Source organism: Oncorhynchus mykiss, chromosome 22 (assembly GCF_013265735.2).
Source record: "Oncorhynchus mykiss isolate Arlee chromosome 22, USDA_OmykA_1.1, whole genome shotgun sequence".
NCBI classification, from domain to species: domain Eukaryota; kingdom Metazoa; phylum Chordata; class Actinopteri; order Salmoniformes; family Salmonidae; genus Oncorhynchus; species Oncorhynchus mykiss.
In genome coordinates, this window is record NC_048586.1 from 19628125 (window position 1) to 19655762 (window position 27638).

At 42.2% G+C, this 27638-nt stretch overlaps 1 protein-coding gene across 1 annotated transcript; it reads left to right on the forward strand.

Annotated features, from left to right (window-relative positions):
* The first annotated feature begins 2035 nt into the window (after positions 1-2035).
* Positions 2036-27634, forward strand: plcd4b (phospholipase C, delta 4b). The gene is made up of 16 exons (XM_036958938.1): positions 2036-2449; positions 6054-6107; positions 6311-6469; positions 12491-12719; positions 13175-13304; positions 13655-13886; positions 16266-16467; positions 22616-22760; positions 23828-23980; positions 24850-25011; positions 25283-25433; positions 25589-25705; positions 25790-25965; positions 26092-26224; positions 26450-26599; positions 26904-27634. Exons 2-16 carry the CDS (start codon positions 6086-6088, stop codon positions 27002-27004), a joined length of 2262 nt encoding a protein of 753 aa, XP_036814833.1. The 5' UTR covers positions 2036-2449; positions 6054-6085; the 3' UTR covers positions 27005-27634.
* Positions 27635-27638: the final 4 nt, after the last annotated feature.

Genomic DNA, 27638 nt, shown 5'->3' on the forward strand with positions numbered 1-27638 from the left:
AACAAAGCCCCAATCTCAGCAAAAACCGCTTACTTTCTTGAATTGTTGAAGGAATAACTGTTTGTCCTCTATTATTGGAAATTGAGATTTCAAATGTGATTTCCGAGTTATTGTAAATTACCTGAGCGTAGGTTATTGAAGAGAAGAAAGGTTTCCCTTCACTTGTACATTAGCCTTTAATAGCTTTTAGCCTACCATTTCCGCCATAGGGACCATTAACAATACAAGGGAGGGATTTTCATTTTGTTTATTGGGGTAGATTCCATTTGTAAATAAACTGGATCCCTAGAGAATCTCTGCTAAAATCTGTAATGTGCTTTCCTGTCGGGAAAGTGCCCATAAATGTTTTTTTTATATCCACCTATCTGGAACGTTCCATTTTATGTTACAAGTGAGTGTGCATTAGGAAAATGAGAATGACATTTTGTAGATATTGAAAATGTATTATGATTTTAATAAAAATAGGTGGTATACTATGTGAAATAAATTGTACTGATTGCAAAGTAATTTATTTAAATACTGCTACTACGAGTGAAATGGGGTTGCATCTTCTAGTTGCAAAGGGGCAATTGCAAATTATACCCAAACTCCAGGATTTTCAACTAATGTTTTCCGTTAGATACCAGAGAAAGGTTTGGTCCACAGGAGGGTAGAATTCTCATAAGAGTGATATGTGATGCCGTCAAAGCTGTTCCCACGGCTCATTCTGCCACTCTGGTCTCTTGACTGCAGTGCATGGGCACACAGCCAAATGGGATTGCGCTTTCTCGATTAGGTCCTTTCTCTTTAGTGTAACTCACTCTACCATTTCCTACCATGTTTTCAGATATGGTATCAGTCATTGCACCAGTGCTAAGTGGGTAAATACAGACATATCAGAGAGGGTTTTAGATGTTGGAGAGGATGGGACATTATGTAACTATCAATATATTGGACAATAAACTCAGCAAAACATGGCTGCATGTGCAATAGATGTAAATTAACTCAGATGGGATTAGTGCAGTATGTATGAAAACGATTGGGTTTGTGAGAACTCGAGTACTGTATGCAGCTCTCTACATGTATTTTGATCTTGCACAGGCAACCTAACCCCTCCTTGACTAAGGTAGGCACAAAGGCCTGTCTGGGTTGCTGCCCTTTAAATGGCGGCTGAACTTCCTGATTTGGCCTCGTTTTCTATTTGGGTTATTAAGAAATGCTAGCATCCACGATAAATTGAAACGTGAGTTTGTTTCGGGGTATGGTTTAATTTTATGTGTGTGTGTTCAAAGGTGGGAAGGAGTTAGACAAATTATTTTGCCAATTAGCTTCAGCCGGCTAGTGCGCGACCATGGTTTGACTTTGGATAGCCAATCGCTGGTGCTAGTTAGGGACCATCAATAAATTACACAATGTAAATGAGACTATTTTCATGTTGCACACTTTTTAGTTTTCTCATTAAATGCTTTTTATGTCATTGAAATTTGGAACAATTAGAATTTTAACATATTGTCCCATGTGTAATTTACCGATGGTCACAAACTAGCCATCCAAGATCAACTGAAATGTATAACCGGCATTGCGATCGGGTCGCATGCAGCTGCACTCCGAATTGATGATTACTTGCTGTGAGCATGTAGGCAGGATTGAAACAAACCCAACTTTAATCTACTCACAAAACTGTTTTGGATGAGACTGACTTTATGACCAAAATTATCCTTGTAGTCAATTTTGAAAATAGAATACATGTTTCTGACTCATATCAATGCCACAGGCTGTTTTCTAAATGTGAAGTTGGTTTTTAGGGGCTTTTGCTCTTTAAACCAGGAAGAGGAGTGAATCGGATCTGCAGTCAGCTGATATATAAGGGAGAGTGTGTGTAGACAGAGAGAGCAAGACATTTAAAGTGAGAGGCAGCATACCGGAAAACGGAAAAGGAGAGCGAAGAGAGCAGCCTTGGAAAAAATGAACAGCCCTCATCAGATGCGAGGGGGGAGGAAAAAAAGAGGGAGTGGCAGGAAAGGGAGGAGAGGGGGTAGGTGGAGGGGGGAACAGTGTACCAGCATGCGGCAGTGTTGTCTGGGGATCAGTTTTCCCAGACAACGCAGGCAGAGTGGAGCCTGGTAGACAGAGAGGCTGACACTGAGCCAGCTTTCCTCTGGACACTCCCCATCTCCCTGTGCTGGGCTAGTGGTCTCAGGACACTCCCTGAGTGTCTTAAGTTCTGGAGCTTTCTACTGGGCTTGCTACCTCCAACAGACCCCCATCTCTGGGGGCCAGCTATCTTTTGGGCACTCCCTAATTCTGGTCTGGAGCCCTTTCCTGGACTGGCTCTCACCAAACATCAATCTATTCTGGAGCTCGTCACAGCAGTGGCAGCCCAAGCTGAGTCGGGGCAAAGACCAAGCTGAGTCGGGGCAAAGACCAAGCTGAGTCGGGGCAAAGACCCAAGTGAGCAGTCTACAATTTGGTAAGTCTCTTTTTTTTCTCCTTTGACCCTTCACATTACTTTACAGAAACTCAACTTTTTTCCTCATCTATCTATACAATACAGTATATGTTCAGTAGAGTTTGTGGTTTAGTGTTGATTTAGTTGGTTTGATGATAACATACCCTCTGGTCCCTGTTTTAATACTGTCTCATATTACAGCATCTGGTTCTACTTTGTTGTCCTTCAGCCAGCCTCCCTCCCTGGCACAAGCATGTTTTACAGACATGAAAAAAAGACTGGTTTGTTTATAGGATTCTTCACATAGCTCCTACTGAAGTGTAGAACCAACCTGTGAGGGTCAAGCACAGAGCTTTCATGAAAGGGGAAGTTAAACATTCCTGTGGATATCACAGATGGTTATAATAAGGGGTGCTTGTAGTGGAGTCATATGGGCATATAATGAGGCTGCCACTTCACTGGGTGTATAGTATTTCTATATTACTTTGAGTATTTTTTTGTGTGAGTATGAGACCAATTTACCAGTGAGTCATGATTCTGTGCGTGTGTGTGTTGACCACACTCTTGCACATATTAGTCAAGTCCCCTGAAAGAGTTCTCTGTCCCGAAACACTCCTGCCACCGCCCCTCAAATAACATAGAAGGTTATTCTTTGGCTAGAACTATATGACTTTTTGTATTTGCACTATAATGTACTGTATGTGTAGAATATACAGAAGGGTCCTTCTGTGTAGTTACAGAAGGGGTCCAGGAAATGAGAGTTCTGTTTCTGCCTCTTCTTTAACATCTTTTCACAAACATCGCACAACAATCAACAACATCACTGGGGTGGTTAAAAAGTATCAAAAATATAGTTTCTTTGCTTTTGCTACACTTGTATTGCTGGGTAAAGAGTTGATATTTACTAACAGTGGACCTGGAAGAGAAAGTAACTGTGGTATTTTGAACAGTGGAACATGGACCTCGCTGTGAACAGTTGAAAACAACCCATGAGGATACTATAAATATTTGCCATTGTTCTACAAAGATAAAAGGAAAGAGAGCCATTGAAAAGCCCCCAAAAAAGGGAGAGTAGCCATTTGAACTATCCCTTTATGGAACATTTGTCTGTTGTTCAGTGTATACAATACAATAATCCTTGTGAGTTTCCTCCCTGATAAGGTTTAAGAACCTCTTTCCCAAGGGACTAGACAGCTGAGCCAAAAGTTGCCATCATTAATAGGCTTGGGCGGTATCCAGATTGTCATACCTCCATACCTCCCATTGTGCCATACCGGGATATTCGGTAATACCAGCACTGAACACACGGGGAGCTATTTTAAAACCCCACTGACCCTTTGTAATCCAAAGGTTAGCAATGCTAAGAAGTACATGTAAAATCCCATAGAGAATGCTAACTAAATGCTAAGGAGCGCATTGCGCTAATGTATTTGCAGGACAGACATCCCAGCTAAAAGTTATACAAGAACTCAAAAATGCTACTCAAAATTTACAGCACACACACAACAAATATTAGGCAACAAGGCTCTTGATCCAGCACAGGATTATCTGCTGTTACCAAGCAAAGCTTGATTTTGGAAGAAGCTAACCCCTTAGCTAGATAGCTAACTAGATACTAAATTAGTAAACCAAATGCACAATTACAGAGCATTTAGCACATTTTAGACAGTTAACTTAAGCGTTATAAGATATCTAGCTTGCAAACATTTACACTACCTGTCAAAGATTTTAGAACACCTACTCATTCAAGGGTTTTTCTTTATTTTTACTATTTTCTACATTGTAGAATAATAGTGAAGACATCAAAACTATGAAATAACACATATGGAATCATGTAGTAACCAAAAAGCTAATAAAAATATTTTATATTTCAGATTCTTCAAAGTCGCCACCTTTTGCCTTGATGACAGCTTTTCACATTCTTGGCATTCTCTCAACCAGCTTCACTTGGAAAGCTTTACCAACAGTCTTGAAGGAGTTCCCACATATGCTGAGCACTTGTTGACTGTTTTTCCTTCACTCTGCGGTCCAACTCATCCCAAACCATCTCAATTGGGTTGAGGTTGGGTGATTGTGGAGGCCAGGTCATCTGATACAGCACTCCATCACTCTCCTTCTTCGTAAAATAGCCCTTACACTGTCTGGATGTGTGTCCGGTCATTGTCCTGTTGAAAAACAAATTATGGTCCACTAAGCCCAAACCAGATGTGATGGTGTATCACTGCAGAATGCTGTGGTAGCCATGCTGGTTAAGTGGGCTTTGAATTCTAAATAAATCACAGACAGTGTCACCAGCTAAGCACCCCCACACCATAACACCTCCTCCTCTATGCTTTATGGTGGGAAATACACATGCGGAGATCATCCGTTCACCACACCGCATATCACAAAGACATGGAGGTTGGAACCAAAATTTGGACTCCAGACCAAAGGACATATTTTCACCGGTCTAATGTCCATTGCTCGTGTTTCTTGACCCAAGCAAGTCTCTTCTTCTTATTGGTGTCCTTTAGTAGTGGTTTCTTTGCAGCAATTTGACCTTGAAGGCCTTATTCACGCAGTCTCCTCTGAACAGTTGATATTGAGATGTGTCTGTTACTTCAACTCTGAATTTATTTGGGCTGCAATTTCTGAGGCTGGTAACTCTAATGAACTTATCCTCTGCAGCAGAAGTATCTCTGGGTCTTCCCTTCCTGTGGCGGTCTTCATAAGAGCCAGTTTCGTTATCGTGCTTGATGGTTTTTGCGACTGCACTTGAAGAAACTTTCAAAGTTCTTGAAATGTTCCGTATTAAAGTAATGATGGACTGTCATTTCTCTTTGCTTATTTGAGCTGTTCTTTCCATAATATGGACTTGGTCTTTTACCAAATAGGGCTATCTTCTGTTTATCCCCCTACGTTGTCACAACACAACTGATTGGCTCAAACGCATTAAGAAGAAAATAAATTCCACAAATGAACTTTTAACAAGGCCTACCTGTTAATTGAAATCCACTCCTGGTGACTACCTCATGAAGCTGGTTGAGAGAATGCCAAGACTGCAAAGCTGTCATCAAGGCAAAGGGTAGCTATTTGAAGAATCTCAAATATATTTTTAACACATTTTTGGTTACTACATGATTCCATGTGTGTTATTTCATAGGTTTGAAGTCTTCACTATTATTCTACAATGTAGAAAATTGTAAAATAAACAAAAACCCTTCTAAAACTATTGACCGGTAGGTAAGTTGTGAATTCCATGCTGTAACTAGACCTGGCATGTGCTGCACAACAGTGAGTGACTCCCAAGGCTCTGGTCTCTTGTCATTGTGTGCTTGTAAACAAACACGTGTCTGGGAACTACCGGTAAGTTCATTATGAAAAATTGTGACAGCTGAAATGATGAACAAGTTGACTGCAGGTATTTACTTGCAGTTTACTTGCAGGTATTTAGCAACACATTTATTTTTTTTACTTCAAAGAAATCGTTTGGACGGTATTGGAAAAACCAGTGCAGCACACAGACTGTCAATCATCTGGTAATTGGTTTACCACCGCTAATAATTTGTAGAGCTTTTGTATATGTTTTACTATCACAGCATAATAGGTATCGCAGCAATTATGTTTGTCCTCTTTTTTTTGGCAGGATATCACCAAGTGCATGTGTCAAGGCTGTTGATGGATTCTCCCCAAAGCTTGTGTAAGTTGATGGGTACTAAAAATGTTGCATGAGGAAACAGGCAATAATAACATTTTCTTTTCTTTGATCAAATCTCAAAAATGAACTTTTGGAGTACATATGTCAGCCTCCATTAAACAGAATAGAGAAGCTACACTGGTGTCTCAATTGACCAAAAATGGACTGTATTTGTAAACACGATGGTAACCCCTGATCCTGCACAGTTGCCAAGGGTGACAAGGACCTCCAGGTGATGAAGGCGGGGGCCATGTTGAAGAAGGTCAAGTCCAAATCATGGAAGAAGCAGCGGCATTTCCGGCTACAGGAAGATGGCCAGACCATCTGGTATAAGTCCAGGTGGGCAGGAACAAGCCACTCCACCTGTGAGTAACGAGGGTGTGGGTGGCGGGAGGGAGCACGGATGAGACGTTATAAGAATTGACCACAGACTGTACATACTGTAGATAACTGAATTAAGGCCACATTATTTCTCTTTTTTTAAAGGATGATGCGTAGAATCATTCCTTGAGAAATCACTTTAGCATTGAAAAAGCCTAAGTATGTCTTCACATAGGCCACGATTCCGACCCGAGTTAAGCACGTGTAAATGGAACGTTATATTCCCTTTTTATGCACTTCTCTCTCTATGCGTTTTCTGACCTTGAATTAAGCATGAGAATAGCATGCTATTCACCCACTTCGTTCGGGCGGAGATCTAAGAAATGAAAGGTGCGGAAGTGTCAACAGATGTATTATTTTATAAAAATGTAACCTTAATTTAACTAGGCAAGTCAGTTAAGAACAAATTCTTATTTACAATGACGGCCTACCCTGGCCTACCCTACCCTGGCCAACCCCGGACGACGCTAGGCTAATTGTGTGCCGCCCAATCACGGCCGGTTGTGATGCAGCCTGGATTCGAACTAGGGTGTCTGTAGTGACGCCTCTAGCACGGAGATGCAGTGCCTTAGACCGCTATGCCACTCGAGAGCCCATATTCTGACCTTGACTTAACTCCCTCATAATTACACCACATTTACGCGTGAGGAAACCATGAATAAGGTTGAGCAAACCTGCCAGTTCCAAATGGAAAAAGCATATTTCTGTTTTCAGATAACAATAGCAGCATTATCCATGCACTGTAATTTATAAATGGATAAGAGCTATTGATAAGAGAGTAAATGAGTAATCCATTTGGAGAAGGGGATTGTAAATACACAGCCATCGTTTTAGATAATTTTTCCTTGGAGACGAATGTGAAACCACAGTGAAAAAGCCTATAAATAGCTCTGCTGTTAGTCAGAATTTTCATTGTGTGCCCTCATAATTTGTGTGGATGACATTTGGACACCCAAGCTATAGGTTTCTGTGTGGCTTAATCTGCCCAGTTGATGTATGGACTTTAAATAATGTTTTAAATATAGCTTATGCCCAGGCTTTTGTTTTATTCTACAATTTGTATCATGTTAAATATTAGCCACTAACGGGAGCCACCATCGGTAATACCCACATACATTTCTGTCACTTTATTGTTCGTTTTCAATTTGTAGCTTATGTCGTGTCTTTACTATCATTAACTGAAGACTGATAGTTTTTATCAAAGATTCTCTGTAATTAGTTACTATGCAATCAACTGATTAATCACGTAACTAATTAACTAGGAAGTCGGGGCACCAAGGAACAATATTCAGATTACAAAGTTATAATTTCCTAAAATAACTTTTCAGATATTTTATCTGATCAATTAGTCTTCGAATTAATTAATTTTTACTTTACCTCACGTTAGTCTCATTCCAAACGTCGTAAATTGTTGGTTATCTGCACGAACCCAGTCTTCACTATGAGTCTTCCATACATTAATTGTCTTAAATAAATAATTTATTACTAACTAAGTAATTCTGTCATGCACGTGATTGAGGACCCAAAAGCGGTTTAACAAAAACAGAGTTCTTTAATGTCGAAACACAGGTAAGACATAGATCCTCTTCAAATGGATATGATGGCAAAATAAACAACCCGCAGAGAGGGCGACAAATGAAACATAAAGTCCTTCTGAATATCACAGAAGAGTTCCCCTTCTAGCAGCAGAGGAGAATAGCTGGGTTAGAGTCCTCTTCTAGCAGCAGAGGGGATTAGCTGGGTTGTAGAGGACAGAGGTACCTGATCACACGTAGCCTCAGATGAACAGGCAGATTCCGACAGGACAGGACAAGGTTGAAGCAAACAAGACGATAGTTTGGTTCTGGCATGAGAAACTCAAACGAGAATCTGACAAAGACAGAAGCAGGAACAGAGAGAGAAATAGAGACCCAATCAGAGGGAAAAAGGGAACAGGTGGGAAAAGGGTGAACGAGGTAGTTAGAGAAGACAAGGAACAGCTGGGGGAAGGAGGGGAAGAGAAGGCAACCCAATACGACCAGCAGAGGGAGACAGGGTGAAGAGAAAGAACAGGAACAAGACACAACATGACAATACATGACAAATTCACAGAAATGCATTAACAAACAAGGTAAATGTGGTGATAGAAGGATGTGCCCTAGTGGGCTAAACCGGCATGGCGGCTTGTTAGACAAAAGGGGAAGTGGGGGTCGACTAAGAAGTAAATACAGAGTTAATAATTATAACAATTTAAATGCTAATCCTTTACACATGAACGCTCACTCATTCGAGAACAATTGCAATCAATGTATATATTTACGCTCAGTGTGTCGTCTTGATCGCTGGTGAAAAGTTTGTGTCTTTTGTAGAATTGTCCGTCTCTCGTCCTCGCTCTCTCTCGGTTTATATATTTATTTTTTTATTTCACCTTTATTTAACCAGGTAGGCTAGTTGAGAACAAGTTCTCATTTGCAACTGCGACCTGGTCAAGATAAAGCGTAGCAATTCGACACATACAACAACACATGGAATAAACAAAACATACAGTCAATAATACAGTAGAACAAAATAAAAAAAAAGTATATATACAGTGAGTGCAAATGAGATAAGTTAAGGAAATAAATAGGCCATGGTGGCGAAGTAATTACAATATAGCAATTAAACACTGGAATGGTAGATCGGCAGAAGATGAATGTGCAGGTAGAGATACTGGGGTGCAAAGGAGCAAAATAAATAAATACATACCAGTATGGGGATACGGTAGGTAGATAGATGGGCTGTTTACAGATAGGCTAAGTACAGGTGCAGTGATCTGTAAAATGCTCTGACAGCTGGTGCTTAAAGCTAGTGAGGGAGATGTGAGTCTCCAGCTTCAGAGATTTTTGCAATTAATTCCAGTCATGGGCAGCAGAGTACTGGAAGGAAAGACGACCAAAGGAGGAATTGGCTTTGGGGGTGACCAGTGAGATATACCTGCTGGAGCGCGTGCTACGAGTGGGTGCTGCTATGGTGACCAGTGAGCTGAGATAAGGCGGGGCTTTACCTAGCAGAGACTTGTAGATAACCTGTAGCCAGTGGGTTTGGCGACGAGTATGAAGCGAGGGCCAACCAACGAGAGCGTACAGGTCGCAATGGTGGGTAGTGTATGGGGCTTTGGTGACAAAACGGATGGCACTGCGATAGACTGCATCCAGTTTGTTGAGTAGAGTGTTGGAGGCTATTTTATAGATGACATCACCGAAGTCGAGGATCGGTAGGATGGTCAGTTTTAGGGTATGTTTGGCAGCATGAGTGAAGGATGCTTTGTTGCGATATAGGAAGCCTATTCTAGATTTAATTTTGGATTGGAGATGCTTAATGTGAGTCTGGAAGGAGAGTTTACAGTCTAACCAGACACCCAGGTATTTGTAGTTGTCCACGTATTCTAAGTCAGAGCCGTCCAGAGTAGTGATGCTGGACGGGCGAGCAGGTGCGGGCAGCGATCGATTGAAAAGCATGCATTTAGTTTTACTTGCGTTTAAGAGCAGTTGGAGGCCACGGAAGGAGAGTTGTATGGCATTGAAGCTCGTCTGGAGGTTAGATACCACAGTGTCCAAGGAGGGGCCAGAATATACAGAATGGTGTCGTCTGCGTAGAGGTGGATCAGAGAATCACCAGCAGCAAGAGCAACATCATTGATGTATACAGAAATGAGAGTCGGCCTGAGAATTGAACCCTGTGGCACAGACTGTCAGAGGTCCAGACAACAGGCCCTCCGATTTGACACACTGAACTCTATCAGAGAAGTAGTTGGTAAACCAGGCGAGGCAATCATTTGAGAAACCAAGGCTGTCGAGTCTGCCAATAAAAATGTTGTGATTGAGTCGAAAGCCTTGGCCAGGTCGATGAATACGGCTGCACAGTAATGTCTCTTATCGATGGCGGTTATGATGTCATTTAAAACCTTGAGTGTGGCTGAGGTGCACCCATGACCAGCTCTGAAACCAGATTGCATAGCGGAGAAGGTATGGTGGGATTCGAAATAGTCAGTAATCTGTTTGTTAACTTGGCTTTCGACGACCTTAGAAAGACAGGGTAGGATAGATATAGGTCTGTAGCAGTTTGGGTCTAGAGTGTCACCCCCTTTGAAGAGGGGGATGACCGTGGAAGATTTCCAATCTTTGGGAATCTCAGACGATACAAAAGAGAGGTTGAACAGGCTAGTAATAGGGGTTGCAACAATTTCCGCAGATCATTTTAGAAAGAGAGGGTCCAGATTCTCTAGCCCGGGTGATTTGTAGGGGTCCAGATTTTGCAGCTCTTTCAGAACATCGGCTATCTGGATTTGGGTAAAGGAGAAATGGTGGGGTTGTGGTTAGAGGGGATTGTTCAGAGTGAAATTCGTTATAGAATGGATGTTTCGGCACTTGTCGTTCTTTGTGTTCAATGATACTGAATTCCTAGCTGCAGACTAGTAATTCATATCAAAGACTTGTTCTCATTCTGTCGGTATCGATAGTCTAAGAGTTTGACCACGTGGCATGGTTAAAAGATTCAGAAATGGTCTACAACCTTTGTACTCCCATGATTGAGAGAAACATGGTCTGGTGATAATTAAAGTGGGGTTTTATTCGGAATGGCAGAAAAGGGCTGTCCCAGGATGTCTGACCCTAACTGGGCTCAGGGGCGGTCCTCTGATTTAGTTCAAATCCAATTCCCTTTTTGAGTTTTCCTTCATTAAACAGTACAAAATCACATTGTAAAATTGTGTAAACAGTATCATACTCACTCATTCATCTTATACAAAAATGAGATGTAAACCTTATATCTGGGGCTATTATATAAACAGCGTTATGGTAATGTGGCCACACCGTCTCCCATGAGCTTCCCAAGTTGTGACAAACGGACCAGTTCGTAGCTGGATTCTTCACCGATCTTTTACACTTTCTCCAGAACATGAAATTTGTTCGTACCTCAAGTTCTGTGAGGTGGAAGGATTTCCTTTGTCTCCATGAAAAACTACTCTATAACTGTGTGTCCATTGAGGTCTTCTCAGGAATTTACGACCTCTGACCACAGCAGCGTTGTTGAAGGAGGCAAGGGGGAGGCAGGGAGAGGGGGATGGGCTTGCTATACCCAAAGAGGCCAACGTCATGACACTTACATTTAGCAACATTCCGTTTCCGTTCTCTTTTTTTTTTGTCACATCCATGTAAGTTGTTCCTCTAGCGTTAGTGGATCATATTAGGTTAATGTTGTGAAATAATTTGGGACTTGAAGCCTATTTGAATCATTATGGAATTCAGACCACATGTAGCAGATTAAACCTGGAGCCTGGCGCACGGTTCACGACGACTGGACCGTTGTCATACAGTTCCATGATTAGTAAGAATTAGGGTAGATTTGCAGGACTATTGTTCAACCTCTATTGTACACGTTTTCCTTTCCTTACCTTCCAATATTTCATGGATTGAACTCGAATATAACAACTTTCAGGATGAATCAAACCACATTTTTTTTATTCGTCAATATACAGTATTTAGTATGTAAAGGCTCTCCAAACCAGTTTTTATATGATTCATACATGCTTTCTTAACTCTAAAATCTTCCTAAATAATTTATAAGATAAGCGTATTTTTAAATCTACCAGTTGGTGCTGAAACGGAGACAAAGATGCATATTTAGATGGCTTCTTTCATTCTTTATTTTAATGAACCAGTTATCGCGATGCATTCTAGTCTGTCGCCAGAATTCTAATTAAAGGTACATTGTATTTAAAGGGATGGCTTAAGATAAATGTACTGAAAACCCTTTTGAATGAAAACTCCATGAGAAAATCTGTTGGCCAGCAAATGGGACAGTTTTCAGCGGTTGATTAAAATAAATTCAGTTCACACAAGGGAACCATGACTGCAAAGCCCGTTACGAACCTTCATAAGGTAAGTCTGAATACCAACTACTGAGAAGCACGTAGGAAATTACGCCTTTCTTACACACGCCTTTCCTAAGTATGAATCTGACCGATAATGCCTAATGTTCCTTTCTAGTCTCTGTGGCTGATGTTGAGGTGGTGCGTGAAGGTCACCAGTCGGAGGTCTTGCTGAGCGTCGCTGAAGAGTTCCCCGCTGACCTCTGTTTCACCCTGGTGTTCCGTGGTCGCCGCGGCAACCTGGACCTGGTGGCGGAGTCACCTTCTGAGGCGCAGGCCTGGATCCGGGGTGTAAGCAAGCTGATACAGAATGCTGAGAGCATGGATGACAAGGAGAGGGTTGACCAGTATCCTGATCCCATTCAGATAACAGGCAGATTATTAGATGGTTTGTGACACTTGACTTGGTGGGGCCTTATCATAATACGTTTATAACAATTGATCTAAACAATCAAAACCATAGAGGTCCTATTAAGTTACTGGAGGGGCTAAAGTTCCAGAATGGGGTGAAAATGGCAGCCATATTGTCAGAAAGAAATCCAAACTAGTCTAATTGGAATTAATGGCAGTAGAGAAAGAAATCCAGATTTTACTTATGCAGGGAAATTGCTCCCTGATTCTTTTGGCTGACCGAAATGGCTGACCTTTATCCCATCATAAGAAGGTTTATTTACATTCTAGTATTCTAATGCATAATTCTGTGGTCAAAAAACACTTAAGTTGTGAGAGTAAAGTCTTTGTTTTTGCTCCTTTCTAAATCATGTCTTACCAAGTGTTGCCCTTAGCCAGCATCTTCCCTCAGATGGATCTGGGACTGGTTTCAGAAGGCGGACAAAAACAAGGACGGACGGATGAACTTCAAGGAGGTGCGCACACTGCTGAAGATGATGAACGTGGACATGAATGAGGAGTATGCTCTTCACCTCTTCACGGTGAGGTACCCATCAAGTTCGTGAGGTCTTCCGTTTAGTGTATCAAAACCAAAAGAAAATATACTATTTTCTATATTTATTCTATGCTTCCCACTGCTCATATGACATCCTCAGTCAATGAATCAACCTTGCATTGTGAGCAACGGTTCAATTGGGATGTTGTTGGTCGTGGAATAGATCTCAACGTTGGTAATATTTAACAGAAACCTATCACAGTCAAATATCAGTAACTAATCTGCCTTCCATCATCAGGTGATGGAATTCTGTTTTAGCATGATTTATTGAGAGTACAGTACCACTGGAAGACTGCAGAGGTAACAATCTATGCTGCTTATTTTCTTTACCCCCAGTTGGCAGATAAGTCTAAGTCAGGTTGTCTGGAGAACGAGGAGTTTGTCCAGTTCTATAAGATACTGACGGAAAGGAAGGACATGTGGCGGGTGTTCCAGGACTACTCCCGAGACGGACAGACATTAACCCTTGCTGAGCTGAAGGACTTTCTGAGGCAGGAGCAACAGGAGGGGGAGAGGAGTTGGGAGCATGCCCAGGAGCTGATTGACCGCTATGAGCCGTCAGAGACCGGTAAGGACCACTGTGCAACTGTAACCAACCACAGTCAACCGTAATGAATTATTTCATTAATAGCCTCGGTGAGACAATGTCAATCACAATGAACAGCAACCACAATATTAATAACCTAGTTTACTTCAGTAAACCACAAGAGCCCACAATTAACCATTCAACAAGTAAGAAAACTAGCTGTATGTTGCATGTCACTACTTCACAGGAGAGGCATTTTGAACGTAAACTTTTTTTTAAATATCAAAATTTGTTTTTTTGTAGAAATGCCTTCTGGAACATGTTAACTTTCATGTGTCTTAATAACAAACGTGTATGCTATCTGTAAATTCGAATACAATTATTATATTACGAGCCTAGTTGGTTTTGCCACAGATAAAGACAGGGACCTTCCCGCCAGCCATGATTGGCTGAGATAATGGATGGCCTGGACATGCCGAGAGATGAGTTCAGATTGGTCTGCCATGTAGCACGCTTTTGTCTACAACATGAGCTGGTCAGTTCAGTATGTGTGGTTAATCCTTTCTAACACAGCTTTTTTTTAAAGATATCACAGAGTAGAATTGCAAAAGTGTTGCTCTCCACTTTCTGGAGTTTTGAAATCAGTGGAATGCCAGGTGGAATTGGAGTGTGATAGCTAAATAGATGGAGAAAATTCTGGCATTTGATTGTAAATATGAGGAGGGAGTCGAAAAGAGAACACACAAAAGGCTGTTGTATATAAAACGCCTGTCTCCGGATTACATATTAAAACTAAGGGCAGCCATGGCATCTGTGACAGAGAGGGAGAAGCGTCCATCCATGTCTACAGGTAAAATAATCTAGCAAGCTACATTTTAAGATATTACACGATTCTAATTTTGTCAAAGTCGTTTTCATTTCAAGTTAAAGCGTACTGTTAGTTAGCTAGCTAAAGTTAGCTGGGTGGCTCGCAAGCTAATTTTAAGTGTATGATTTGTGTAGTAATATTATTCGTATCTCAGAGCCATTTGCATTGCTAATTATAGCCTAATGTTAGCTAGCTAGCTAAGATTGAACCTGGTTGGTTAGCTACCTGCAGATTCATGCAGGGTAGTAACATTATGAGTTGAGATTATGGTTCATTGTTTAGCTAGATAGCCAGCTAGCTACATGTCTAAACAAAAGACTCCACTATGCAAGTAACCATTTCACTACACCTTCTGTATCCTGTGCATGTGACAAATAAACTTTGATTTTATGTCATATAATATGTGTTTACCAGAAACAGTAATGTGAAGAACATGACCTGCACCAAAGTCAAATTAGGATATAATGTTAGGCCAACAAGACAGTGTCCAAGTTAAAAAATGATCCAGTAGAATGCCCTGCTTTTATTTCATCACACTCACAACCGTTAGCTATTTTCTGTAATTGGCTCGCCATTAACTTGTAAATAATGATCTTGCTGTGAGTTTATTTTTCTGTAATAATGAAGACAAATGGGCTAAAGTGAAGACGTCAGCTATATGATATGGTCATCATTTGAACTGGCTAGCCAGCTAACTTAACATTAGCTAGCTAACAAGCTAGAAACAAACCAAAACATTGTTTAGAAAGTTGCTTTTAGTTGCCTGGTTTGCTAGATTGACATATACTAAATTCATTTTTAAACGGGTGGGTTTATTGGTGTTAAAATACAACTAGCTATTTTGGACCACCAGGCTGCTGATGTCATGCAGCCGGTAGTTTTTGTGTTTATACTTTATAAACTTTATACGACAACGACAAGTTTGTTGGAAGACAATAGAATGTTCATGATGTCACTGCGACAACTGTCGATAGGTGTAGTATAAACCAGCCTTTAGTCTTGAAACCTTTTGGTTGTTTAGTAAATGGCCCTACATCTGAATCCTTAAAGAGGTGGGTGGGGCTAAGGCTTAAGAGGGTGTGAACGATGCTGAAAGAACGTAGACAAAGAGAGCTCTCCAGTAGGTTTACCAACACATTCAAGGGCCATTTTCTCAAAAGTGACATTACAAGTTCAACTTTCAAAGTAGAATTACTTTCCCATTGCCCCTCAACTGTAGTGTATGATATACCATTTTCCAGCTCTGAGTCTCTACTTTTATCCAACTAAAACAACTCTACATAAGAAAAACAAATCACAATTTGTTCCAGCATGTGTCTGGCACCATCTCCTATCTTAACTTAAATAACATATTCTGGGTGATCTGACAAATAAAGGAGGAGGTCATGACAGCCCCCCCCCCCCCCCCACCCCCCCTCCCCTCAAGAACCAAGGATGGTTTATGACACCAAAGACAAGTTGCACAAAGTAAAATTTCCTTTACAGTAGTTACTGAGCATTTTTTGATTGGGTTTGACTTATGATAAGACGGAACTTCCCATGTCTCCTCACAGCCAAGAAACAGGGGGCCATGTCTATAGATGGCTTCCAGATGTACCTGGTCTCTCCAGAGGGCGCCATCATGGATCCCCAGCAGCTGACCCTGAGCCAGGACATGAGCCGGCCCCTCAGCCACTACTTCATCTGTTCCTCCCACAACACCTACTTGATGGAGGACCAGCTCCGAGGACAGAGCAGCCAGGAGGCCTACATCCAGTTAGGAACAAAATTATCCTCACCATTACAACCCTTAGCTTCATACCTAACATCCAATTATAACCCTTTGTAGCTCAGGGATGGGCAAATCCCATCCTCCGGCCTGATTGGTGACACACATTTGCATGGGTGCCTGACTTTGAAAGTGGGAGTGCAATTCATTTGACAGGTCTGAAACCCTACCAACCTTGTGACTCACAAACATCCCGCCCCCTTCCCTGAAAATAGGCCTAGGCCTGGGCTACTATAAATTATTTTTTAGAATCAAAATGTTTTTAATGGTGGGCTTTTAAACAACAACTACAATGAGTAGGCTACATACTTGACAACGAATCGTGAAGAACCCGAATAATCATGAAAAGTATGAAGAATAACAGAAGTGTAGTCTCAGCAAGCACATTAATTGACTTTTCAGCTTTTCCTCCAACTTGGACTTTTTTTGCTGCCTTTGCTTGACGCACTGTCACCATTTTTTGTATTAACTTGTCTCAGCAGCATACATATTGGATGCAAAGAGGGTAGGAATGGCTTTTTGGTCCATATTACACTTACCAAGCCAAGCAGAGCTGTTTTATCGAGATACAAATCAAATCCAAATCAAATTGTATTTGTCACATGCGCCGAAAACAACAGGCAGACCTTACAGTGAAATGCTTACTTACACGCCCTTAACCAACAATGCAGTTTTAAGAAAATATCCCCCCAAAAAGTAAGAGGATAAGAATAACAAATAAAGAGCAGCAGTAAATAACAATAGCGGGGCTATATACATGGGGTACCAGTACAGAGTCAATGTCAATGTGTCGAGATAATTGAGGTAATATGTACATGTAGGTAGAGTTATTAAAGTGACTATGCATAGATAATAACAGAGAGTAGCAGCAGCGTTCCAAAGGGGGCAATGCAAATAGTCTGGGTAGCCATTTGATTAGCTGTTCAGGATTCTTATGGCTTGGGGGTAGAAGCTATTTAGGAGCCTCTTGGAACTAGACTTGGTGCTCTGGTACTGCTTGCTGTGCGGTAGCAGAGAGAACAGTCTATGACTAGGGTGGCTGGAGTCTTTGACAATTTTTAGGGCCTTCCTCTGACACCGCCTGGTATAGAGGTCCTGGATGCCAGGACGCTTGGCCCTGGTGATGTACTGGGCCATACGCACTACCCACTGTAGTGCCTTGCGACCGGAGGCATGCGTGCTCTCGATAGTGCAGCTGTAAAACCTTTTGAGGATCTGAGGACCCATGCCAAATCTTTTCAGTCTCCTGAGGGGGAAAAGGTTTTGACGTGCCCTCTTCAAAACTGTCTTGGTGTGCTTGGACCATTCTAGTTGTTGGTGATGTGGACACCAAGGAACTTGAAGCTCTCAACCTGCTCCACTACAGCCCCATCGATGAGAATGGGGGCGTGCTCGGCCCTCCTTTTCCTGTAGTCCACAATCATCTCCTTAATCTTGGTTACGTTGAGAGATAGGTTGTTATTCTGGCAGCACCTGGCCAGGTCTCTGACCACCTCCCTATAGGCTGACTCGTCATTGTCGGTGATCTGGCCTACCACTGTTGTGTCGTCTGCAAACTTAATGATGGTGTTGGAGTGGGTGAACAGGGAGTACAGGAGGGGACAGAATACGCACCCCTGGGGGGCTCCAGTGTTGAGAATCAGCGTGGCAGATGTGTTGCTACCTACCCTCACCACCTGGGGGAGGCCCTTCAGGAAGTCCAGGATCCAGTTGCAGAGGGAGGTGTTTAGTCCCAGAATCCTTAGCTTAGTGATGAGCTTTGAGGGTACTATGGTGTTGAACGCTGATCTGTAGTCAATGAATATCATTCTTACGTAAGAGTTCCTTTTGTCCTGGTGGGAAAGGTGCGGTGTGGAGTGCAATAGAGATTGCATCATCTGTGGATCTGTTTAGGTGGTATGCAAATTGGAGTGAGTCTAGGCTTTCTGGGATAATGGTGTTGATGTGAGGCATTTCAGCCTTTCAAAGCACTTCATGGCTACGGACGTGAGTGCTATGGGTCTGTAGTCATTTAGGCAGGTTGCCTTTGTGTTCTTGGGCACAGGGACTATGGCGGTCTGCTTGAAACATGTTGGTATTACAGACTCAATCAGGGACATGTTGAAAATGTCAGTGAAGACACCTGCCAGTTGGTCAGCTAATGCCCGGAGCACACGTCCTGGTAATCCATCTGGTCCCGCAGGCTTGTGAATGTTGACCTGTTTAAAGGTCTTACTCACGTCGGCTACGGAGAGCATGATCACACAGTTGTCTGACAGCTGATGCTCTCAAGCATGCCTCAGTGTTGCTTGCCTCGAGGCGAGCATAGAAGTGATTTAGCTCGTCTGGTAGACTCGTGTCACTTGGCAGCTCGCGGCTGTGCTTCCCTTTGTAGTCTGTAATAGTTTGCAAGCCCTGCCACATAAGATGAGTGTCGGAGCCCGTGTAAAACAGTCCTGTAGTTTAGAATCTGCTTCATCTGATCACTTTTTTATAGACCGAATCACTGGTGCTTCCTGCTTTTTGCTTGTAAGCAGGAATCAGGAGGATATACAGTAATTGTGGTCGGATTTACCAAATGGAGGGTGAGGGAGAGCTTTGTACGTGTCTCTATGTGTGGAGTACAGGTGATCTAGAATTTTTTCCCTCTGGTTGCACATTTAACATGTTGATGGAAATTTGGTAGAACTGATTTAAGTTTCCCTGTATTAAAGTCTCCGGCCACTAGGAGTGCCGCCTCTGGGTGAGGGGTTTCCTGTTTGCTTATTTCCTTATACAGCTGACTGAGTATGGTCTTAGTGCCAGCATCCGTCTTTGATGGTAAATAAACAGCCATGAAAAGTATAGCTGAAAACTCTTTTGACAAGTGGTGTGGTCTGCAATTTATCACAAGATACTCTATCGCAGGCGAGCAAAATCTAGAGACTTCCTTAGATTTTGTGCACCAGCTGTTGTTTACAAATATGCACAGACCGCCCCCCCTCGTATTACTGGAGTGTGCTGTTCTGTCTTGCCGGTGCAGCGTATATCCCGCTAGCTGAATTTCCATGTCATCATTCAGCCAAGATTCCGTGAAACATAAGGTTTTACACTTTTTGATGTCCCGTTGGTAGGATATTCGTGATCATACCTCTTCTAATTTATTGTCCAATGATTGCACGTTGGCGGGTATTATTGACGGTAACGGCAGAATTCCCACTCGCCTTCTGCGGATCCTTACGAGGCATCCCGCCCTGTGTCCCCTGTACCTGCGTCGCTTCCTCTTGCAAATAACTGGGATGTTGGCCTTGTCGGGTGTTCGGAGAATGTCCTGTACGTCCTGCTTGTTGAAGAAAAAATCTTTGTCTAATCCGAGGTGAGTGATCTCTGTCCTGATATCCAGAAGCTCTTTTTTTGCCGTAAGATACAGTTGCAAAAACATAATGTACAAAATAAGTTACAAATAACGTGAAAAAACCCCACATAATAGCACAATTGGTTGGGCGCCTGTAAATCTGCTGCCATTTCTTCTGGCGCCATTTTAAGCGGCATTTCAACTCTGCTCACATGTTCTGATACAGTCACAGCTTGGTAACCACAAAGCGCCATTTTGTACTTGCATATGGGTCTCAGCCAGGAATGTTACTTTTGTAGCTTAATGAAAACATTTTAACAATGTGATTTAACCGATTGATTTAAGGAAATACATTGCCTTCAGATAGTATTCACTTTCACACACAGTTTTGTTGTGTTACAAAGTGGGATTAGCATTGATTTAATTGTAATTTTTTGGCAACAATTACACTAAATACTTCAATGTCAAAGTGGAAGAAAATTTTGAAGATGTACATTTTTTTAATAGTAAATGAAACACTAATATACTGTATCTTGATTAGATAAGTATTCAACCCCCAGAGTCAATACATACAGCTGTGAGTCTTTCTGGATCAGTCAGTTTTGCACACCTGGAAAGTACAATATTTGCCCATTATTCTTAAAGAAAAATAGTTTAAGCTCTGTCAAGTTGATTGTTGATCATTGCAAGATAACCAATTTCAAGTCTTGCCATACATTTTCAAGCTGATTTAAGTCGAAACAGGAACATTCAATGTCATCTTGGTAAGCAACTCCAATTTGAACTTGTGTTTTATTTTATTGTCCTGCTGAAATGTGAATTTGTCTACCAGTGTCTGTTGGAAAGCAGACTGAACCACATTTTCCTCTAGGATTTTGCCTGTGCTTAGCTCTATTCCGTTTCTTTTTATACAAAAAAAACTCCACAGTCCTTGCCGATGACAAGCATACCCATAACATGATGCAGCCACCACCATGCTTGAAAATATGAAGAGTGGTACTCATTGAAGTGTTGTGTTGGATTTTCCCAAAACATAACACAGAATCAGCTATGTTAAAAAAGATCTGCCGGGGCTTCCAGAGTGGCGCAGTGGTCTAAGGCATTCTGGGTTCGAGTCCAGGCTCTGCCGCAGCCGGCCGCGACCGGGAGACTCGTGGTGGCAGTCAATTGGTCCAGCGTCGTCCGGCTTATGGGAGGGTTTGCCCGGTAGGGATGTCCTTGTCCCATCGAGCACTAGCGAGTCCTGTGGCGGGCTGGGCGCATTGCACGCTGACATGGTCGCCCGGTGCACTGTGTTTCCTTCAACACATTGGTGCGGCTGGCTTCCGGGTTAAGTGGGTATTGTGTCAAAAAGCAGTGCGGCTTGGTTGGGTTGTGTTTTAGAGGACACACTCCTCTCCCGAGTCCGTATGGGAGTTGCAGCAATGAGACAACACTGCCAATTGGATACCACAAAATAGGGTAGAAAAAGGGGTAAAAGTATTTTTTTAATATAAAAATTGTAATAAAAAAATGTGCCGACGTGCCCTTGAGCTCCTTTAAATTGCTCTGGATTAGAGCGTCTGCTAAATGACTAAAATGTCAAATCAGTTATCTCCTATCACAGCCATTAAAACTCTGTTTTAAAGTCACCATAGGCTCATGGTGAAATCCCTGAGCGGTTTCCTTCCTCTTCAGCAACGGAGTTAGGAAGGACACCTGTATCTTTGTAGTGACTGGGTGTATTGATGCACCATCCAAAGTGTAATTAATAACTTCACCATGCTCAAACGGATATTCAATGTCTGCTTTTTTCCCCAAAAAATTTCCTTTGTGAGGCATTGGAAAACCTCATTGGTCTTTGTGGTTGAATCTGTGTAATTGTATGTGTGGTGTACAGAGATGAAGTAGTCATTCATAAATCATGTTAAACACTATTGCTCACAAAGTGAGTCCATGCAACTTATTATGTGACTTGTTAAGCACATTTTTACTCAACTTATTTAGGCTTTCCACAACAAAATGGTTGAATACTTATTGACTCAATACATTTAAGCTTTTCATGTTTTATTAATTTCTAAAAACAGAATTCCACTTTGACCTTATAGGGTATTGTGTGTAGATCAGTGACACAAAATCTCATGATAATCCATTTTAAATTCAGGCTCGCTGTAACGTAATTAATATATTAAATGGTCATATGTATTTTAGTAGACTAACTCAAAAGATTGATAATCATTGAATATGACAAATTACCCAATGGCTCATGATCATTGTCTGGTAAACAAGTGAGGGTGCAAAAACATACGTTTGCACTCTTATTTTGAAGGTGTGGGTGCAGTTGCTACATTTGTGCCATTGCTCAGGTACCTATGCACATTTGCCTCAGCCCTAGCTGACACACATCTAATAACCAACTAATCATGGTCAGACATTCTCGGGGCGGCAGGTTGCCACGTGGTTAGAGCATTGGGCCAGTTGCCAAAAGGTTGCTGGATCGAATCCCCGAGCTGACAAGGTAAAAATCAGTCTTTCTGACCCTTCCTGAACAAGGCAGTTCCCCGGTAAGCCGTCATTGTAAATAATAATTTGTTTTTAACTGACTTGCCTAGTTAAATAAAGGTTCAATAAAAAATGGTTTCCAGTTTAGAATACAATTAGTTTAATCAGTGTTAGGTAGGTCTGGGGGAAATGTGTGATGCCAATCAGGCCCTCTAGGACTGGAGTTGCCCATCTCTGGCTTGTATGGAAGTGAGATACAGAACTTCTAATTTCTTACAAACCAAACCATCTTTCAAACAGTTTTCAGTCCATGTCTGAGTGTCTGCGTACTTGCTGTGCAGGGCTCTAAAGCGGGGCTGTCGTTGTGTTGAGGTGGATTGTTGGGACGGGCCGAATGGAGAGCCGGTTGTTTATCACGGCCACACCTTCACCTCCAAGATCCTCTTCAGAGATGTCATCACCACACTGGGAGAGTACGCCTTCAAGGTGGGCACCTCAATACCTGAGTTAATTATACCGTTTGCTGTGGAAATTCACCTCTAAGGACTCAAATTGAAAGTAAATTAATCCATCTTTATTATCAAGGTTCACAAACTCAGTCCATGCTTGATGAAAACTCTCACAAGGGCATTCCCTACACAAACAAGTCATATAAGCATGATTTACATGATTCATTATTAATGTTAGTTCCTGCATGTGACTGACCGATACCTCATGAGACTTCTCTCAAAGCTGAGACCTTGAAACGAAGATACTTCTCTTGGATCCCAGAGCAATGTTATGGGCATACTGCGGATGTGAGGATTCCTCCCATGTACAATCAATCCGTCACTCACATGAGTGGCTATTAGAAAAGCAGCATTGATCTGACACACAAACAGAACATTTCCATCACATATTCATGACCACTCAGCTATTTTTGTATTACATTTTTTTTGTTGTAATCATTTACCCCCTTTTTCTCCCAAATTTTGGGATTACGACCTTGTCTCATTGCTGAAAATCCCAGATGGGCTCGGGAAAGGCGAAGGTCAAGTCATGCGTCCTCCGAAACATGACCCGCCAAGCCGCGGTTCTTAACACCCGCTCGCTTAACCCGGAAGCCAGCTGCACCAACGTGTCGGAGGAAACACTGTTCAAATGATGACCGAAGTCAGCCTGCAGGCGGCCGGCCCACCACAAGGAGTCGCTAGAGCGAAGCCAAATAAAGCCCCCCCCAGCCAAACCCTCCCCTAACCCGGATGACGCTGGGCCAATTGTGTGCCGCCCAATGGGACCACCAGGCTGTAGTGACACCGCAACACTGCAATGCAGTGCCTTAGACCGCTGCGCCACTCACGAGGCCATGACCACTCAGTTCTACTCAATCCAGTCTCTAAGTGGTTCTTGTCCTGACCATTTGTCTTCTGTGTTGGTTTTTGCTTCAACCAAGTATTCAAAATCATAAACCAATCTGTCTTCAGCCTTAACATATCATTAAAAACATTACTGCAATAGATCCACACATTCCTTTAGGAATTCCTGTTTAGTCCCTCATCTGTCCCCTCTACCAGGCATCTGAGTTTCCTGTCATCCTGTCCCTGGAGAACCACTGCAGTGTGGAGCAGCAAAGGGTCATGGCCCAGCTCCTGGACACCATCCTGGGGGACATGCTGCTCAGGGAACCTCTGGATGGACTGGTTCACCAAGAGCTGCCCTCTCCCCACGTAAGACCCCCTTCAATGTGTTTTCTATTCTATTTATCTGCTCTACCATAACCATTCACCAACAATGCAAGTCAATTGAGAACTCATTCTCTACGGATTTGATTTCCTGTCTGACTATGTTCAGGTTTTTATTCAGCAGTGTAGCTAAGAGCAGTACCAGTCAGTGGCTTTACTACATTGTTATATTATAAAATTATCACTGGGCCCCCAATGTAAAGCAGAACAGTAATTGAACGTCAACAGACCAGATGAACTGGAAAGACATTCACACTTACAGGTAGCCAAAAATAACTAACTGAAAGCCACAACCACAATTAGCCACGTATCTGAATCTCTGCTACAATATCATTGGACAGTATTTGCATATTTCCCAGCGATCTTTGCATACCAATAAAAAATGACATTGTTACTGTTCAGTGAGGTTTTATGTGAAGCAAATAGGTGTATTGTCATCCATACATTGAAATATTTAGGTGACTTATGTAGTGCCCAAACATTTAAGTTACATATTACCATAATTGGGATGTGTTGTTGACTTGTAGGCCTGTCTTATAAACAGCATGATGCATTTTGATATGGTTCATAGTGGACATTGTGATTGACTATTGACAAGTCTGGTGTACAAATTATACAGCCCGGGATGCAGATAACTAGGGTTCCCATGCATAACTTAATAGTTAGGGCTTGTGAGCCCCCCATGGCCGTGGGCTCCAGTGCACAGCGCACCGCCAGCCTCGCATTCCGCCACTGAGTACAGTCTGTATTCTCCAGTGATTTGTTTTATTCTTTTTCCATTCAGAGCACTTTAGATAATCAATACCGAAGTTGATGATTGGCAGAGTGTGTGTGTTTGTGCATGCACATATTAGGATCTGAAGGGAAAGATCCTGCTGAAAGCAAAGAAGATTGGCGGCCTAGAAGAAAATGAAACGCTGACCGATGAGGCCACTGACGAGATCAGCGATGAAGCTGAACCTGAGAGCCCGTCTGCAGAAAACCTGTCTGCAGAGGCCATTTGTCTCCATGATAAGGTATGGGGATCTATGGATGGATGGAGGTGAACGGTCTGGCAACTTCTTGCCATCATCTGCGCCAACTATTACACGTTCACACATTATTACTGTTAATACATCCTGCCATTATGTGAAAAATCTAGATCATGTTTTTGTCTATCACACAGTAAGCAAGCAATGAACACTGTACCTTGATCTGCCAGCTAATCATGTTTTGCCTTGGTTCAAAAGCCACAAAGCAAGTGAGTTTAGGTCACTTACGCAGGCATGTAATTTCCTGTCTCCTCAGAAATCCAAGTTCTCTAGGGAACTCTCGGATCTGGTGGTGTACTGCAAGAGTGTCCATTTTCACAGCTTTGAGTACTCTCGCTTACACTCCAAGTGCTACGAAATGTCCTCTTTCTCCGAGTCCAAGGCCAGGAAACTTGCAAAGGACACAGGTACGCCCTGAACTATTTTAGCAATACCTACATGGCAAACAATGTATTCATATATTGCCAAGGATCATCGGTGAGGAATTCACTCCCATTCACTGTTGTAGGTCCCCTGGGTTAGGGGATAGGAAAAAACGTCGCTGTATGGCTGTCTTTCTCAGGGACGGAGTTTGTGCACCACAACAGCAGACAGCTTAGCAGAGTCTATCCCAGCGGCATGAGGACCGATTCCTCTAACTACAACCCACAGGAGCTGTGGAACGTGGGCTGTCAGATAGGTGAAACTAATTGCATAATTAACATCCATACATATAGAAATAAATACATGTGATTGATTGATTGGTTGATTAATCTACTCCTAGTGGCGCTGAACGTCCAGACGGCTGGGCTGGAGATGGATCTGAACGATGGGCTCTTCCGTCAGAATGGCTGCTGTGGCTACGTCCTCAAACCTGACTTCATGAGGAATGATGACTCTTTTGACCCAGAAAGACCCCAGGACTGGGATGGCTACACATCACTCCAACTGTCTATCCAGGTCCAGAAACAACTGCTCTGTACCATACAACTATGTTGTGTGCCTTTGTGCAGTTTGTGTGTACTGGAGGTTTACTTTTTGCATGTTTATACTTTTCCGAGTCTTGATTGTGTGTGTGTCCATCAGGTAATTAGTGGGCAGCAGCTACCAAAGGTGAACCAGAAAGAGGGCTCCATCGTTGACCCTCTGGTTAGAGTGGAGATCTACGGAGTATCACAAGACCAAGCCAAGCAAGAGACTAGTTACATTGACAACAATGGTGAGGGACCATCTTATACATGGCCTGACGAAGAGATTCATTGGGGTCTTTGTACAGACTCGGTCAACTCGGGGACCAAAATGCATGCATTATTATTATTTTTTTTTTTACATGTAAATAGTATGCACCTTGCCATGTTTAAGTAAATTAGATAGAACATGACATAGAACCCCAGTCCTTCTCTTGGCTGCCTAAATCCTGGTCTCTGATGCCCCCTGTCTACAGGTTTTAACCCTCTATGGAACGAGACCCTCAATTTTATCATCCACGTCCCAGAGTTGGCCCTGGTGCGTTTTGTGGTGGAGGACTATGACAAGGCTTCCAGGAATGACTTCATGGGCCAGTTCACCGTGCCCTTCACCTGTATTCAGCCAGGTAAAATAGACCTGTTCATATTACAACTGAGATAGCGTTGATTTACAGCTGGGTAAATCTCAAGTGCAGTTTTCTTCAAATTATTTCACAAAATAATGTTATCCTATTGACTTACCTGGTTAAAGGTTAAATCAATTAAGGTTAAATAAATGAAACCTGTCTGAATTGTACATCTCAACTGAGTTTTTATTTAAGCCTGTTATGTACAAATGTACATATTATACTGTATGAGTGATGGTTTCTAAGTGGCTCTTTCCTGACAAAAATCTGAATTTCTATTGGATGCTCTCCCCACTTTTCCCAGGATATCGGCATATCCACCTCCTGTCCAAAGACGGAACGGCTATCCCTCTGTCTACTCTGTTTGTCAATGTCAAGATCTCTGAGGTAACAACAGAAGTCTGATGGCCCAATGATTGGCTGAATAACATGCTGCAAACTCCAACTACATGGGAGGGCTACAATACCTCATGATTGCGGTCACTTTCAAATGAACTGGTATCAGTATTGAAAATATATGAACTGCTTTACAGTATTTCTGCATAAATACCCATTTCTGTTCAAGCAAACATTAGTGGGACCTCACACTGATGAAAAAACACCTGGGAACTCACAGCAATTAAGTGATATTTTGCCATTTCCCAAATATAAAATCTTTTAAAATAATCAATGTTTTTTAACGTGTATGTCATAGGAACGCATTAAGCAATGTTCAATAGCACTTGGCTGATCGAACTGATACAATAACTGACATACTGCAGGGCTCACAAGTCCTTTTAGGGTTACTGACTATGCAATGACCTTTGTTTTTATATCATTGTTTCATAACCATTCAACACTTGCATTGTGTGCTGGTCGAGTAACTTAACTGCCTAGACAATTAGTCCTCCATCCAAGCATTTCCATAGACATTTTGTACAATTCCTCAAAGTGTGGCATGAAACTATATCGCTATCTCATGCATCGTGTTGTAAAAGATTATACTGTAATGTATGCATGCGCATAGAGCTCTAGAAATAAAGAGAAATGAAAGACCTGC

What these genes read in the sequence shown, in the direction of transcription:
- plcd4b (XM_036958938.1), top strand. Translation starts at nt 6,086, where the DNA reads ATGGATTCTCCCCAAAGCTTGT. An exon ending in ATGCTCTTCACCTCTTCACG is followed by an intron (nt 13,305 to 13,654) that starts GTGAGGTACCCA and finishes CTTTACCCCCAG; the next exon opens with TTGGCAGATAAGTCTAAGTC. An exon ending in CCATTTGTCTCCATGATAAG is followed by an intron (nt 25,012 to 25,282) that starts GTATGGGGATCT and finishes CTGTCTCCTCAG; the next exon opens with AAATCCAAGTTCTCTAGGGA.